The 16999-nt window shown below is 39.4% G+C and overlaps 2 protein-coding genes across 9 annotated transcripts in view; both read left to right on the top strand.

Moving 5' to 3' along the window:
- The window catches only part of LOC119535544 (ankyrin repeat domain-containing protein 26-like), a 961331-nt gene that overhangs the window by 505809 nt on the left and 438523 nt on the right, over nucleotides 1–16999 (top strand). The window lies entirely within an intron of this gene.
- The window catches only part of ABI1 (abl interactor 1), a 121177-nt gene continuing 109167 nt past the window's right edge, over nucleotides 4990–16999 (top strand). Inside the window, exon 1 of one of the 4 annotated variants that reach the window (XM_037837922.1) lies at nucleotides 4990–5238. In XM_037837922.1, coding sequence (XP_037693850.1) covers nucleotides 5122–5238 — 117 coding nt within the window. In that variant the 5' untranslated portion in view covers nucleotides 4990–5121. The remainder of the gene's footprint in view (nucleotides 5239–16999) is intronic. The other 3 variants (XM_037837923.1, XM_037837920.1, XM_037837921.1) reach the window with 3 other exon arrangements.

Genomic DNA, 16999 nt, shown 5'->3' with positions numbered 1-16999 from the left:
AGTGGGCAGGGTCTATATCTCCATGGAAATAATTTAATCAAACGTTTCACCCACAAATGATTGAGTCACATCTCCATGGAAACAATCAAAGGATTGCAACCTAATCAACACTAATACATCTGCCCCCAGAAGACTGCATCAAAGAATATGGCTTTGGATGGGACTAATATATCCAAACTAGCACAATGCCCCTAGTGTATTTTAATCTCTTCTATTGTGTCTTTCATCCCTATAATTTCTGTTATGTTTCCTTTTTACTTTCAAATTCTCTTTATGCTCACCCATTGTCTTTATTTCCTTTATCTCTTTTGCCATATTTTCCTTCATCTCCTTGAAATGATTTAGGAGTTTTTTATTTAACATCTTCTATTGGGTGTTGCAAATTCTGAGTCTTCTCTGAAGTTTTAATTTGTCCCCTTATTTTTATATTCTTATTTTTTATATTATTATATTATTACATATTATTATTATATATTATATATTTTTATATTTATTCTTATATATTTTTATATTCTTATCTATTCTTATTATATTATATATTTAGATTCTTATTTTTTATATTCTTGTTTTAATCTTTTTTTTGAGCAATGAAAATATTTAGAAATTGATTGTGGTGATGAATGCAAAACTATATGGTGGTACTGTGAACAACTGATTGTACACTGTGGATGACTGTATGGTGTGTGAATAAATATCAATAAACTGAATTTAAAAAGATGTGCTCACTGATAGGCCATGCCCACCTTTGTTCTTGGGGAAGAGAAGAGAGTAACTCACTGTTCATTATCATAGTTTATCAGCCTCTTCCTCTTCCCTGGGTGCTGTGCACTGTTTTTCTGGCCTCTGGAGCACAAGAACAGTTGTTCCAGATGGGTCCTGCCTGTCCAATAGCTGTTTTGGTGGAAGAACTGAGTCCTGGAGCTCCCTTCTTTACCATCTTCCCCAGAAGTATTCCTAGACATTCACTTTTCACACATTTCCATATTTGAAATTTTTTACCACAAGCACATATTATCTTTGTATTTGAAAAATGAAGTTTTGACCAGAGTAGTTTTCTGTCATTTTGTGAAAGTTGAATTGCTGTATCTCCTGTGCATACAATTAATCCTAGATTGGTTCCAAAGTTTTTAGTCATAAAACAAAGTCACAATAATTTTTACCTGGGAAAATTTCAAAACACTTTATCAAATACCCACCAAAGCAATTTAAAATTTAAATAAAGCACATATAAAAGGTCTAAATTTAAGCCATTCATTTGTTCAGCAAATACTTGTTAAGCTTTAGCTACGGACAAGGCACTATGCTAGAGACGCAAGTTACAGGTGAAATTGCCAATATAAATTAATTGAGAAATATGTTCCCAAAGAACTCTGTAATTTGACAATGTATATTAAATATTTAAACTGGTTTAAAATAGGTCATCTTTAGCAATTATTTCTGACAATAATTACATAGGAAGAAAGACCAGTTGCTTGTTGTAGCCACTTGTAGTTGCATGATGAGAAAGGTACAACTTCAGTTTGGAGAAGACTCTTATAGCATCTTTTCATTAGCAGAAGGTGAGCATGAGTCCAGCTCAACCAAAAACAGATATGTCATTATATTACAACTCAGAAATAATTGGGGTGGAATGGCACAATTTGACAGAAGTAGAGAATTAATGGTGTAAGAAATGGAAAGGAGGGGATAAAATTAACATAATTTGCAATGGTGTGACTATATTCCCCCCAAAACCCAACAGAATCAATTTCTGCAGATAACAAGAGAATTCAGTAAGGTGTCTAAATACAAAATAAATATACTAAAATCAATGGACTCTGTCTTAGTTTCCTAGGGCCACTGTACTAAATTACTACAAACAGGATGGCTTAACACAACAGATATTTATTGTCTCACAGTTCTGGCAGCCTAGAACTGAAATCAAGGTGTTGGAAGGGCCATGCTTTCTCTGAAATCTGTAGGGAAGAATCTGTTCTGTGCCTCTTTCCTGGCTTCTACCAATGGTTGGCAATCCATGGTGTGCCTTGGGTTGTGGCATAACTTGACCTCTGCCTTCGTCTTTACGTGGCCATCGACTCACTGTGTCCCTCTGTGTCTCCCCTACTTAGAAGGACACCAGTCATATTGGATTAAGGGCCCACCCTACTCCAGTATGACCTCATGTTAACTTACCTAATTCCATTTGCAATGACCATATTTCCAAATAAGGTCATATTCACAAGTATCAGGGTACAGGACTTCAACATATTTTTTTAGGGAACATAAGTCAACCCATACCAGGCATTATATGTTCAAATAGTCATTTAGATTATCTAATGCAGTAGTTTTAAATGTGTACTTTAGAATCTCCTGGGAATTTTAAGAAATACTGATAGCTGGGTCTTATCGCTGGCTAATTATATCAGAATTTCTGAGAGCAATTTAATTTACAATAGCAACAAAAAAAGATAAAATGGTTGGAAATAAACCTTGCAAGTACAAGGTCTAAATAAAGAAAACTTTAAAATGCTATTGAGAAATGTAAAAGACAAAAAAATGACTTTGAGTCTACATCATAAAAATGCCACTATTCCCTAAGACAATCTTTAATTATAATTGATCCCATTATGTCTATACATCTATATCTTTGTATAGATATGGATATTAGTATTGATACGGATATGCAAAGGAGGCAGAACACTGTGTTTATTTATGTAAGAAAATTTATATGTACATGGAATCACTAGAAGGCCTATGAGAAAGTGATAATATTTGTTGCCTCTGGGGTGGCTGAAGATCAGTTGTTTGGGAAAATCTTTTCAACGCATACTTGTTGAAATTTTTGAATATTCAATCATATGAATGTATTACATCTTCAAAGAAAGACATAAAATCTGGAAAAAAATCAAGAAGTTGAAGTATATTCCTGTTTGCTCAGAACTCTCATATAATATATCAGGAGTAAATTCCTAGTGATCCTGAACTTTGAAGTGGTATTGAAGTGCTGGTTTGGTATGAAAATCTACATAGACTTGATGGAGTGTGGTGTAGGTGTTTCACAAATTTTTTTGACTATGTTCCAGAGTAAGAAATATGTTTTCTTACACATATATTATTTAAAACAAAAACTTGAATTAAATAATATCTTAGTGTTGTGTTATGTGCTCTAATATTTTCTCTTTCACTTTTTGAAATCCTCATCATGATGCATTATATTGATTTCATGATCATGGTTATAGAGATACACATCTGAAAAACACTGGTGAATCCTATAATTGAATCCTTAAAATATTTTTACATTTTTCCTCACTGATTTCTCTACAAAAATAGGAAAAAGTATGATACTGGTCAGTTTTGGAATAGCTGAGTCTAAAATTCTTCTGCATCATGTGTAGAATATTGGTATAAGATATGCACACCTGCAATTTGCCAGAAGGAAACAGGCATACAATCTAGAAGCAATGTAAAGTAAACTTAGGGATCTATTTTTTTGAGGGAAAGTAAACAGACTGGCAAAGATTGTATCCCATCAACTGAAGTGGACTTTTTGAACTGTTTTGGCAGTAGAAAGTCTTCAGTAGACAATTTATTTAATTTTAGCTTATTGAAGAATAGTCCTGTCCATAAAGGAGTTTAAATGAGCCCAATCTAAAAAAGGCTTGGGTTCCAGTTGTCGTTCACAGCTAGTGAGACAGGAAGTAGGGAAGCAAGACCAGGGTATGAATCATTTCAGCAGAAATTTCATTGTCAGAAATTCCATACATCCCTTCCCCTCAATTCCATTGGTGAGAACTTATGCTAGTGAACTGCTAAGGAAGGTTGAGAAATGTATTTACCTGGATGGTCTAGAGGCCAGTAGGAAGGGAAGTTCAGATTTGTGAGGTTAGAAGTTTGCAACACAAGAGCTTACATGCATTGAACAATTACCTTAAAAATGGCATTGTGCTAAACATTTTATGGTATTAATTCCTTTTTTACTCACCAGACACCGGTAATAGCAAAGTTATGTAACTTAGCGTCACACAACTGGCGGATCGTTTAGGTTAGATTGAAAGCAAACAAGGGGCGGGACTTCTTTAGTCGTGGAGGAGGGACCGTCAAAAACCTGCTCTTTGATAAAAGCAATGAAAACAAAAATTGCCAAAGCCATCTTTTTCACAACTCCGAAAAATAACCAGAAGCTTGCAACAATCTGAGGCGTATTTATTCAAGAAAAAACAGCTAAATCTCAGAAAGAACTGCAAGTTTTGTAGCGTTTTAACCTGCCTTATTCCTATCTCCCGCTCTCTAGCTCTACAGTAGCCTTAAAAACCAACAGCCTTACAATCATGGTAGCTGTGAAAACCAGCAGCCCAGCAGCCATTTGAGGGGGAACAGGTTTGGAGCAGGTTTGGAGCGCCCCCAAAAGCCCAATTCCCAGAGAATTGTCACTGTTTGACCTGGCTGGAGCTCTCTGGAAAAGCCCCATTCTCAGGACTTATCTTTATCCGACCAGACTCTGAGCTCACTCAGAGTAAACAGACCTATGCCTAGGGCATTTATCAAAACCAATCAATAGCAATTGTTTACCATCGCAGCCGCATCCTTGAAAAGATGAAGGAAGTAAAGATTTGGGGTTTTCCATATTCTATTCCTTTTTAATACTTATCAGAATCATTGTCTCCAATTCACTGACATGTCCTAGTTTAAGAAAGTTCACAGCGTTCCCTGGGAAACGGTTTTATTCCCCAGAATTACCCGGTGGCGCCACCTCCCGGAGCTGCCGGCAGCCTCCGGACTCGGTGAACGTTCTTGATTGACGCGCCTCTCCTTCCTTCCCGGAGGCTCCCTGGACGCATGCGCTTCTCTCGCGACGCCCGCCTCTGAGAGACTACAATTCCCAGAAGACCGTGCAAAGGAAAAACCAAACCCCGGGGTCTGAGCGCCCTGAACGATCGCGAGAGCAGGAGGTCCCGGCGGCTGCGCGGAAAGGGTGGAGGGGGTGGGGAGGGCGAGGAGGAAGAGGGAGCGGTGCGGTCCCACAATACCAGGCGGGAGGGCGGGCAGGCGGTTCGTATCCGGGCTGCGAGGGGCGCCGAGCTCCGCCGACCGTGCCGCCGCTGTCTCTTTAACGCGAGAGGAAGCGATGCGGAGGGGTGGAAAATGGCAGAGCTGCAGATGTTACTAGACGAGGAGATCCCGTCTGGCAAGAGGGCGCTGATAGAGAGTTACCAGAACCTGACGCGAGTGGCTGACTACTGTGAGAACAACTACATACAGGTGAGGCGCGCGCGGGCGGGCGGGCGCTGGCCGGGCCGAGGACCGCCGCCGGCCGCGAGTGACCAACCCCCTGGGCTGGGTGGGGAACTGCCCGACTTCAGCCCCGGCCCGGCCCCGGCCCCAGTCCCGGCCGCGACCCCAGTCCCAACCACAGCCACAGCCCCGGTCCCAGCTCGGCCGCAGCCCCAACCCCGGGCTTAACCTCTGCTCCGGCCTCAGCCCCAGTCTCAGTCCCCACCCGGGCTTAACCTCAGCTCCAGCCTCAGCCGCGGTCTCTACCCCGGTCTCTACCGCAGTCGTTCCCCAGCCCCAGCCCAACCCCGGTCTCAACCCCGGCCCCCACCACAGCCCCAAATCCGGGCTTAACTTCGGCTCCAGCCCCAACCCTGGTCTCACCCCGGCCGCAGTCCCAACCCCAAACCCAACCCCGGCATAACCTCGGCTCCAGCCCCAACCCCAGTCTCAGCCCGGCCGCAGCGCCGACCCCAAACCCAACCTCGGCTTAACCTCGGCTCCAGCCCCAACCCCAGTCTCAGCCCGGCCGCAGCGCCGACCCCAACCCCAACCCCAACCCCATCCCCATCCCCATCCCCATCCCCATCCCAGACCCTACCCCAACGCCAGTCTCGGTTTAACCTCGACTCCAGTCCCAGCCGGAGTCCCATTCCCGGCCCCAATCGCAACCGGTCTCCAGTCCCAATCCTGTCTCCGGCCCGACCCCAACCCAGACCCTAACCCCAACCCCAACCCCGGCCCCAACCCTAGCTCTAACGCCGGCTCCAGCCCCAGTCCCAAACCCAGCCTCAACCCAGACGCCAGCCTCAACCTTAGCTCTAACTCATGCCGGCTGCAACCCTCATCCCGGTGCTAGCTGTAACCCCTGGCCGGCAGCCCTGGCCCCGGCCCCTGCCTAGCCCCGCCGGGGAGAGCAAGTGTCGGGACCGAGGAAGTCCGGCTACGATACAGGAAGTGGCTGCGGCGGTTGCAACCCAAGAACGGGAGGGAGAGAAAGGGCGAGGGCGTGCCCGGCGGCTCGGCTCCCCGGCCCCTGCGCGGGCACCGGGGCTGGCCGGCGGGGAGGCGAGGAAGCGCGGGGCCCAGGCGCCGGCGAGGAGACGCTGGGCGTGGGTCGCGGGCCCGGGTGGGGGCGATTATGTCAGTCCAACCCAGAGGGTGTGTCTTTTATTTATTTAATTTTTAAAAAATTTGTCATGAGTCACATTACACAGACTTCCCCGAGGAGAGGAGGAAGTGGGTTGGGGAGTGAGGGAGGGCGTTTGAGAGAAGTTAATCTTAAAATTCCTTTAATTGGTGGTTTGCAAAGCTGCCTGCTTGCCTGCCTGCCTGTCCGTTTTCAAGTCGGGTTTGCTCCTCTCATCATTTTCACTGCCGTCCCACCTTAGTGTATTCTAGAGATTTGTAGGGCTATCGTTATGATAAAACATAAATTATTCTTAACTACTTGGGAAAATGTCTTAAATACTCTCTCTTCCCCCAAAAGTTCTTGAACTGGTATCATAAGTATCTTAGAATGGTGTAATTGCCGATTGCTATCTGTATTTTCTGAGGTTGCTCCCTTTCCAACCTATGCCCATGTATATAGACTGTGAAACCAAATAGATTACCTAGTACGCTTATTTAGCTTTTGAACCACAATATAAAATATCTGTTCTTGTAAATTAATTAGAAAATCCTTAGGACCTTATCTATGACAGATCTTTGTTTGTTTGTTGTTATTGTAACGATTGGGAGCCAATTATGTGTATGGTAGTTAGGTTTGTTTATCTTCAACTGGGTAGACCAACAGTTTGCAGTGGAAGCAAATGAAGTATTAGAACAATCCTTTGTATCAATATAACTGCACCAAAAATTCACTTGTTGGTGAGGCCTGACCAAAACTTTGTAAGGTTAGAGTTTTTGCAGTTCAGAACTAAAGTATTTTTAGACAGGCCTTCCATGTGATTATCCTTTTTAAGAACCAATTGTTTCTGTGTTGGCAAAAACTTTTCTTCTTTATTTTTAGAGGGAGATACTGTTTTTGGAATATTTTGAATATTTGTCAATTTCCATGTTAGTAACATTGTATCTGCAGTAGCATTACTAGGAATTTATCTTCATAAAATTTTTCAAGCCTTTCAGAATTCTAAGTAAGCTTGCTGAATGTTTGCCCACCTACTGTATTACTTGTTTTCACAGACTTTATATTTAGCCTTTAATTTTTTTAATCTAGTAGAAGTGTGGATATAATTAGCAAATAGAAAAGTGATTTTGTCATTTATCAATGTTAAAAACATGCAACTTTTATTTAACTTAGTATGAAAAGCCTTAAAATTGTGGTGAACCTTAGTGTGCTGAAGATTTTAAAGATTTTGAAAGTCAAAGAAAGCACAGGAAATGAAATTGCCCCCAACCCAGAGAAGTCATTTCATCTCTGTAGATAAGTAAGTACGGAAGGGGAGGCTCCTGTTTTGTTTTGCATGTTGGGAAACCTGACAAGTATATGGTGTGGTAACTGCTGCTGCGTGTTGCCAACTGTTAGTTACTGCAAACGTGTGTTAACCTGTCTGTTGACTGTTTCTTTTTCAGGTAGTTGTATGCTATAAGACTTCTCTCTCTCTTTCTTTCTCTCCCTCTCTCTCCCTCTCTCCCCCCTCTCCCGCTGACTGCTTTCCTTTCCCCTTCCTGCCACCATCATGTAACTTTGTAGTGCTTGTAAATTTCATTGGGAATATCCCTAAATTCAGATAAATCATGTTGTTTCTCATCTCATCTCTCACTCTTTAAAATATTAGTACCATGGTCCCAAGAGCCTCTGTCAGTGACCCCTAGGTTTTGTGTGTGTGTGTGTGTCCCTAAACTTGACACTAGTGAGATATTCTGATTTTGCTGGAAAATGACAACCAAAAAAAGCAACCAAATAAGATGAAATTCACATGACAGTGGATGATTATCTCAAACCTCATTAGCCCTTTTAAAACTTCCGGCTGCGTGATACAGCTGGCTGCCTTCCTGAGGTCTCAGACAGGATGAAGATGCTGAAGACTCATTCTCTTTGGGGAAGTAGATGGATCTTTAGGGAGTGACGAGTGGTATGCTTAGGGAAGAAATAGTACTAGAAAAATCCTTTTGGGTGTCCTTTGAGATCCTTCTATAACCCTTTGTGACCCTGATTTAGGTTATAGCCACACACTATGTAAATACCTTATCTCAGGGAAACTATGCAGCCACTTGTGTTTTGAGAATTTTTTATACCCAAGTTGAGTTAAATTATTGCCTGGGTGATTTTTATCCTGAGAATTCAAATTTCATTTTGTTGTTTCCCCACACTTTGGAAGTACCGTCCAGTTCATCTAAGGAGTTTAGTTGCAAGTTCTTTTGGCTATAGTGCAGTTGAGTCCTAGGATCCGTTTATTTGCTCTTTGTGTCCTGTTGATTTTTATTAAATTGTGTTATTGATAGCAAAATGTCTGAAAAGTTTCCACTGTCTGAAAAATAACAGGATTTTCTAAGTTGTTATGGGTTTTTTCTTTAATAAAGATATGAAAAAGTCTTTGCCTTTTCCATCTTTTGTTTGATATGACCAGTTTGAATTTTCCTGCTCCGTTGCTTGCGTCAAGGCCGGTCACTCCTTAACTTGAACATACTTACTCATTTGGCCAATTCCCTTTTTCTTCCTCAGGGTCTGTACTCTAAGGGAGGGGAAGGGAAGCTAAGTGAAAAGGAGTAGAAACTGCTTAAGAATGGTTTTTCAGGATGCAGATTGCTAGCCTGGGTAAGGGTGGAAAAGTCTTCCATATAGGTTAATTTTTAAATTTAAATTTATTTTTCTGCCTGGTAATCCATCAACAAGAGCTTCATTTGGATTAACAAATATAGTCTCCAGTTTGGAAGTACGAAGGAGATACTGTGAGCTACTTAGATTAACTTGCTTTCTTCCTCGCATTACTTTAGCTTATGTTCTTTTGATTGCTGTGCACATTTGATTTTGGAAGGCAGGTAGTTTTTGAGCAGAACGATTTAGAGTAGGTAAAGGCTCACATTTCTGGTACTGCACAGTCTGTGCTGGTTTATCAGCTATGTCAGTTATTACAACCTATAATTTTTTTTTCTTATTTTTTTGTAATATACGAATAATCCGAGATTGAGAGAAGTTACATACCTAGCCCAAAGCTCCATAACTCATATGAGTTAGTGCCTGGTATCAAATGCCGGTTTTCTTATTCCATATCCTAAATTCTTTTCAGTGAGTCTTGAATGGGGCGCTCATCGCAGTATGAGGGATAAAAAGAATGTACAGAGAAGGGAGTAGGCAAGGGTGGAGGGTGAAAGAATTGCTTCCATTCATTGAGTACCTACTCTGTTGGTCTCTGCTGGTGGTTTTGTACCATTTTAATCCTTCCCAAGCCTTTCCATGGTAGGCAGTATTCTTTTACAGATGAGGAACTTAGGACTCAGAAAAGTTGATTTTGTTACGTGATGCCATTGGTAATTGACAGTCAGGACTCCTGCCTAATTCTGACAGACTCCAGAGGCTCTGCTCTTTCCGTATCACCTTGTCTCCAGACACCAGTGGAGACTAGTTCAATCAAATAGATTCTTGTTGGACAAGTCTGGGAACCTAACAACTATTTACCATCATTTCTTTTGAAAATGCATTCTGAGTTCCATGTTGCAAATATAAGAACAGGTATGTTTATAATTTGGGGACTGCCTGTATCACCAAAAGATGGTAGCTTTGACTACCATCCTTTTCACTGAGCTCTGTGGATCCTTTCCTTTCTGTGCGTCCTTGCCCTCTTTATTGTGATTCAGCTTTGCAATTGTGATGAGAAAATCTGAGGAAGAATTAGTAGAGTTTGATAAAAAATGTCTTGAAATATTTTGGGTAGCTCTGATTTCTACACAAACCAGGGTCAGGTAAAGACAGCCCAAATGAGTGAAGAGATAAAAGTACTCCGTAAGGCCAGACTGGAAAGATTAGAATTCTTAGACTTACACTTTGAAGTTTGAGAAAAACAGTGGCTAGCAAAGTTAGAGATATAGGTTAGAAATGTAAATGAATTAAACAGGGTTTTGTTCATTTTATGGAAGTTCCTCACTTAATTGTTAAGTTGACCCATACCACATCGAAACGTGTTTATGAAAGTCTTCAAGCATGGTGCTGGGCTGGACTGAGCTCTTACTAGTAATACAAAAAGTACTGGCTATTTTTTTTTTAGGGCTGTATGTTATTTGCAAGTTTGTATTGAGACTAATCTCTTTCATTTTTTTTTTTTTTTTCCTTTTGAAACTTTAATACTAATGAGAGCTTTACCTGTGGTACTCCAGTCTACTCCTTGTCATAAATCTAAATATTTTTCAGTTTTAGCAGGTTTCTATCTTTTGGAGAAAATTTTTAGAAAATTATTGAAATAATCCCTTTTGTTAAGGACAGTTTTCTAATTCTTCCTACGTGTTTCTGCTTTCTCCAGTTGTATCATTTTCAGTAACCCTGTTTATCTTTAGTGAAATTATGTCATAAGAATTAGACATTTGTGAGTTAACAGACAAAAATATATTAACCAGAAAGGAAACTAGTGCTGGGACAAGAAGTTGAAACAACATTAGGAAATTACGCAGATGCAATTCTATAAAATCCATGAAAATAGTGTTAGTATGAAAAGAATAGGTAAATGCTAATTTTGTGATATTTTAAAAGTTTGGGAGGGCTATATATGTATATATTAATGACTTTTTATGTTGATTGTAATTTTTACTGAAGTTGTGGCTTGGTTTTTTTTAATTCAGTTTTATTGAGATTTAGTCACATAAATCAGTCATCCACAGTGTACAATCAGTTATTCACAGTATCATCATATAGTTGTACATTCATCACCACAATCAATTTCTAAACATTTTCATTGCTCCAAAAAAAGATAAAAATAAGAATAAAAATAAAAGCAAAAAGAACACTCAAAACATTCCATCTCCCCCATCCTGCTCTAATTTTCATTTAATTTTTGTCCCCATTTTTCTACTCATCTGTCCATACATTGGATAAAGGGAGTGTGAGCCACAAGGTTTTCACAATCATAAAGTCACACTATGTAAGCTCTATAGTTATACAGTCATTTCAAGAATCAAGTTTACTGAGTTGCAGTTCCACAGTTTCAGGTATTTCCTTCTAGCTATTCCAATACATTAAAGACTAAAAAAGGATGTGTATAGCATACAAGAATACCCTCCAGAGTGACCTCTCAACTCCATTTGAAGTCTCTCAGCCACTGAAACTTTATTTTGTTTCATTTCTCTTCCCACTTTTGGTTGAGATTTTCTCAATCCCATGTTGCCGGGTCCAGGCTCATCCCTGGGAGTTATGTCCCTTGTTGCCAGGGAAATGTACACCCCTGGGAGTCATGTCCCATGCAGTGGGGAGGGTAGTGGGTTTACCTGCCAAATGGGCTTCGAGAGAGAGAGATGGCTTGATTTTAAAAGAAATAATAGTCAAACCCCAGGGCTACAAATTTGTCCCCCTTTTAGTACTGTTACTGTGTGTCAACCCAAATAATCACTCTTAACCTTAGGTCTACTAACTTTCTCCATTTACAAAATGAAACTTTCTTAGAGGTAGTTGGTAGTTAGGGAATTAATGTTTAGGATGAAAATGCTAAAAGCAAAACAAAACGACCTTACGTTTAGTTAATTTATTGGTGGAAGATAATATGTATATTTGTTATCAATGAATCCTATATGTTCACCTACCTTTTAACAGCAACTCATGGCCAGTCTCCTTTCATCTGTTCTTCTTATATTTCCCCAACATTATTGTAAAACAAATCTTTGGAAAATTATTTCATCCATAAATATTTCCAAATGTATCTCTAAAAGATAAAGGTTAATTAAGTATATTGTGTAACTTCTGTACATGGGGGGAAAGTTAGTGAATGTTATTACAATTTACGTGTGACTAAAAGGAGTACTTTCATATATATTTTAGTTAACTTATGGCTAATTTTGTTAGCAATTCCTGCCACAGGTTGGTTAGAATTTAGTTATGTTGTTTGCTTCCTAATGGAATTGTTTTCACTGAGGTGTATTTCACATAGTATAGAAGTAACTTTTTTAAAGTGTCCCATTCAGTGGCATTTAATACATTCTCAGTGTTGTGCAAAGTACTTTTATCATCCCAAAAGGAGATTCCATACTCATTAAGCCATGAGTCCCCATTCTGCCTAAGGCACCGATTTGCTGTTCTATGGATTTACCTATTCCAGATATTTTATATAAATGTACCCATACAATATGTGGCCTTATATGCCTGGCTTCTTTCACTTAGCATAATGTTTTCAAGATTCATCCAGGTGGTAGTGTGTATTAGAACTTCATTCCTTTTTACAGCTGAATAGTATTCCATTGTATGTATATACCATGTATTGTTTAATCCAATCATTGGTTGATGAACATTTGGGTTATTTTCATCCTTTAGCTATTGTCTGGTGCTGCCATGAATATTCGTGTACAAGTATTTGTTTGGGTACCTGTGTTCAGTCCTTTTGGGTGTCTGTCTACCTAGGAGTGTTTCATAATGGGATTTTGTTGTGAAAAATATACGGTAGAAACTAACAGTTATGCAGTGCTAAGTTTGCACTTGGGTAATTGTGAATTTCTACGACTGCACTGCAGTGTAATGAGGGAATCCCAGACATGAAATACACTTAAAATTTTAGTGTGATTAGTTAGAAATATTGACTGGAAGCCTATTAAATATGCTAATTGCACAAATTTTAAATTTTATAGAGATATGGAACTTAGTACAAGTATCCCTTGTAATACCATTCTTCTGTACAGCTTTTGAAGAATGTATATATTCTTTATGCTGTTTAATTGGTAACTATTATTTATACTGAGGCAGAAATACTTCAGTCATAGTATATTTTAAAAACTAAAAAATATTTTTTCCAACAGTTCTTTGAAGTTACCTAATTATTATATCAAATGTGAATTATATTCTTATTCTGAGGTTAAATGAAATATAGCATGCAAGGTTTGCAACTGGGCAGTCTTAGCTGCTTTTCATTGGAGCAAATTTTTATTTATCTAATTGAAACTGAGAATGTAAATACTGTGTTAATGAAAAAGTATGATATTGAAAAACTTCAATTTACCTGTAAGGCACTCATTTCCTGAATCCTTTTTAACTAATTTCTATTAGTAATTTCTACCTGCTATAGATAAAATTGTATTTGTTAAATTTTATTTTTCCATCCCCTGGAAAGGCAAGTGTGGAACCCTTTCTATATATGCTATGGGGGAATTAATGGCCTCCATTTAAAGGCCAGAAGTGTATATAGTGCACCATATAGAAAAAGATACTTAGTTTAAATATTAGCAACTTAAGAATGATAATAACAAATGCTGATATTAAGAAGGCAGTAGAGCAGAAAGGGTAGTTGGGTACCATTTTAAAACCATGGTTATCAAAGTGGGCAATCCCACTGTATTTTTTTTCAGTGGTTTATTCTCCCAGTCACTGTAAATGATTTTAAAATTTCACTTCTCTCTTGAAATCTGACTCTTTCCTTCTCATCTTTTTAGAGAAAATAGACATCATTATATAAGACATGTAATTTCTTTCCACTACATTTCCAAACCTAGTGGCATCCTTGCCCATCCTATTCTCCTTCCTTCTGGTCAGAATGGATGAGAGGTGTCTTTCCTTCTAGCCAAGGTCAGCCCTTTCATCTTTGCTCTGGGTCCTGGCTTCTCTTGCCTCTTCAGAAACCTTGCAGTCGTTACATTTTTGTTAATTCTCTCTTAATGAATCTGTGCAGTCAGAATTTAATCAACTCACATCTCTCCCATATTAGAAAATTCTCCTTTGACTTCACATTCCACTCTGGTAACTGACCTATTATCTCTCCTTTATGGCTTAGCTAGTTTTCTTAAAACCATTGTTTTCATCTTCCTTGTACCTCATGTTGTATTTGCTCTTTAACCTGTTCTATCTAGTTGGTCATGTCTGATGCTTCACTGAAATTATGCCCAGTAACTCCATGTTGCTAAATCCAGTGAATGCCTTTTAGTTCTCATCCTGCTTGTCTTCTCAGCATTATTTCACACAGTTGACAATTTCCCCCCTTTCTTTTTTGAAAAGCGAATTCTTTGGCTTCTGTGACATCATTCTTTCATGGTTTTCTTATTACTCTTTGGCCCTGGGTTCTCCTTTACCTTTAATTATTAGAGTGGCTTTGTGTGGGCTCCTTGCTGCATACATCCTCTCAGGCTGTTTCATTCTTTCCCACCCAAATCTCCAAACTGGATCTCTATTTCATCTTTTTGCAAGTTCTGCTTGTTTGAACTCATCACCTTACCCCCACATCTCTCTTACTCCTCTCCACTGACTCACTTGCTAGAAACCTGGGCATCAATCTTGCCTTCTTCATTACTCCTCTCTGCTTCCCTCCTCCCACCACTAGTTCATCTCTAACAGGTCCTGTTAATTCTTCTTCCTAAATGTCTCTTAAATTTGTCTCTTCCATTTCCACTGCCACCACCCCAGTATAAAGTAATAGCCTTTGCTTGGACAATCACCAGTGCTTCCTAATGTCCTCTTTATATCGCCACATATCCCTTTCAGATCCATTACCAAATTGTAGCCTGAGTAGTACTTTCTGAATATAAATCTGATCATGTCACTTCTCTGCTTGAAAACCCTTCAGTGATTTCCCTGTAAATATACAACCTCTCAGTGGCTGTAGAGGCCCTATATACTGGGGTTCCTGTCTTTCTAGTCTTACTTTGTTCCATTCACACCACTGCCCTCATCTCAGTCATGTTGACTGTCCGTCAGCTCTTGAAATCTCATACTTTTCTGTCTTTGTACATGTTGTTCTCTTTGGCTAGAAAACTAATTCTTCTTGGCTTAAATATTACTCATTTGTCAGGTTTCTCCTTGTAGTTCAACTGAAAGGTTAATGTATTCATTCATTTGATAAAAATCCTGAGTACCTACCTTGTGCCAGGTACTATTCTAGGTTCTAGAGATACAGTAGTGAACAAGGCAGAGTCCCCACCCTTAGGGAGTTTCATTATATAGGAGAGGGGACAGATGATAAACACTAAAATACAAGACCATTTCAGAGAGGGAGAAGTTCTGTGTAGAAAATGGGGTGATGGGATATAGACAATTTGCATTGGAAAGGAGGACTTTAGCGAAGGAAGTCAGGAAGTAGTGCCCTGTGGAGGTGGTTATTAAGCTGAGACCTGGAGCTAGAGAGGGCATTATCCATTTGAAGATCTGAGGAAAAGGAACTGTAAAGGCTTTGAGATGAGAAAAAACTTTCTAAGGGTAATGTGTCTGGAGGATAGTGAGTGACAGGATGTCTGGTAGAAGAGATATTGGAGAGGTTGTCAGGGGCCAGATCATGGAAAGAGGATAGATTTTATTCTCAGTGCGGTGGGTTCATCACTGGAGTACTTGATTTAGATTTACTTTTTAAAATGATCACTCAGGCTACTGCAGTAAGGAGAACAGACTGTAAAAGAGGCAACAGCAGAATCATCCAGCAGGGAGAATATTGTCGTAGTTGAGGAAGGAAATGACAATAGCTTGAGACTTTAGTGTTAGGGGTGAGGAATGAGATTGGTGCATATTTTTGAGGCAGAGCTGAACAGGACTTGGTGGATTGGATGTGGGGTGTGAGAGAGAGAAATCTGAGGATGACACTGGTTAAAAGTTTTTTCCCTAAGTTTGTGGGTGGATGATGAATGGTAGCAGATGGGGGAAGGATACCAAGAGTTCTGTTTTGGATATATTAATAAGAGATAGCTATTAAACAACGAGTAGATAGACCAGATAGCCATTCTGGAGCTCAAGGAAGGGTCAGAGTTAGAGATCAGGATTTAGGAGTCATCACAGAATAGATCAGTAGTGTCCAGTAGAAATATAATGTGAGCCACATATGTAATTTAAAAATTTTCTAGTAGTCACATATAAAAAAAGTAAGAAGAAACAAGTGAAATTAACTTTAATAATTTGTTTTATTAACCCAACATGTCCAAAATGTTATTTTAACATGTAATCAACATAGTTTATTAGATATTTTACATTCTTTTTTATATGTCTTTGGAATTTGATATGTATCTTATACTTAACAGCACATCTTAATTGAGATGCTTAGTTTGCATGAGAAATTCCCGATCTGTATTTAGATTTCATGAAATTTATAGTTGACAAAGTAGTTTACGTACCCAGCTCCAAATAACTAAATTGAGTATCAGTTTTTAAATTTAAATACAAATTAATTAAAATTAAACAAAATTCAGTTCTTCAGTCATACTAACCTCATTTCAAGCACTCAATAGCCAGATGTGGTTAGGGGCTACTGTATTGCACAGCACAGATATAGGTAGTATTTAAAGTCATTGGAGTGACTGGATGAGAATTGTACTCTATAGCTTGTTAAAATACTATTGCCAGGCCCTACCTCCAGAATTTTTATTCTGTAATCTGGGGTGGGGTCCAACAAATTAGCATTTCTAACACATTCCTAGGTGCTCCTCTTTCTGGGACCCCACTTTGAAAACCACTGGATTAAGGAAGGGGAAGTAGAAGACAGTCTTGGGGCATTCCATTTAGAGGTGGGATAGAGAAGGAAGAGCTAGCAAAGGAGACTGAGAAAAAGCATAATTAATGTAGGAAGAAATCAGAAGAGTAGTGTCTTGGAAACCAAGTGAAGAAAGTGATTGACCAAAGAGAGTGCAGTGATCAGCTGTATTAAAT

The sequence above is a fragment of the Choloepus didactylus genome, chromosome 5 (genome assembly GCF_015220235.1).
Source record: "Choloepus didactylus isolate mChoDid1 chromosome 5, mChoDid1.pri, whole genome shotgun sequence".
NCBI lineage: Eukaryota > Metazoa > Chordata > Mammalia > Pilosa > Megalonychidae > Choloepus > Choloepus didactylus.
Note: the sequence above shows the minus strand (reverse complement) of the source record. Positions and strands in the feature narration are given on the sequence as shown.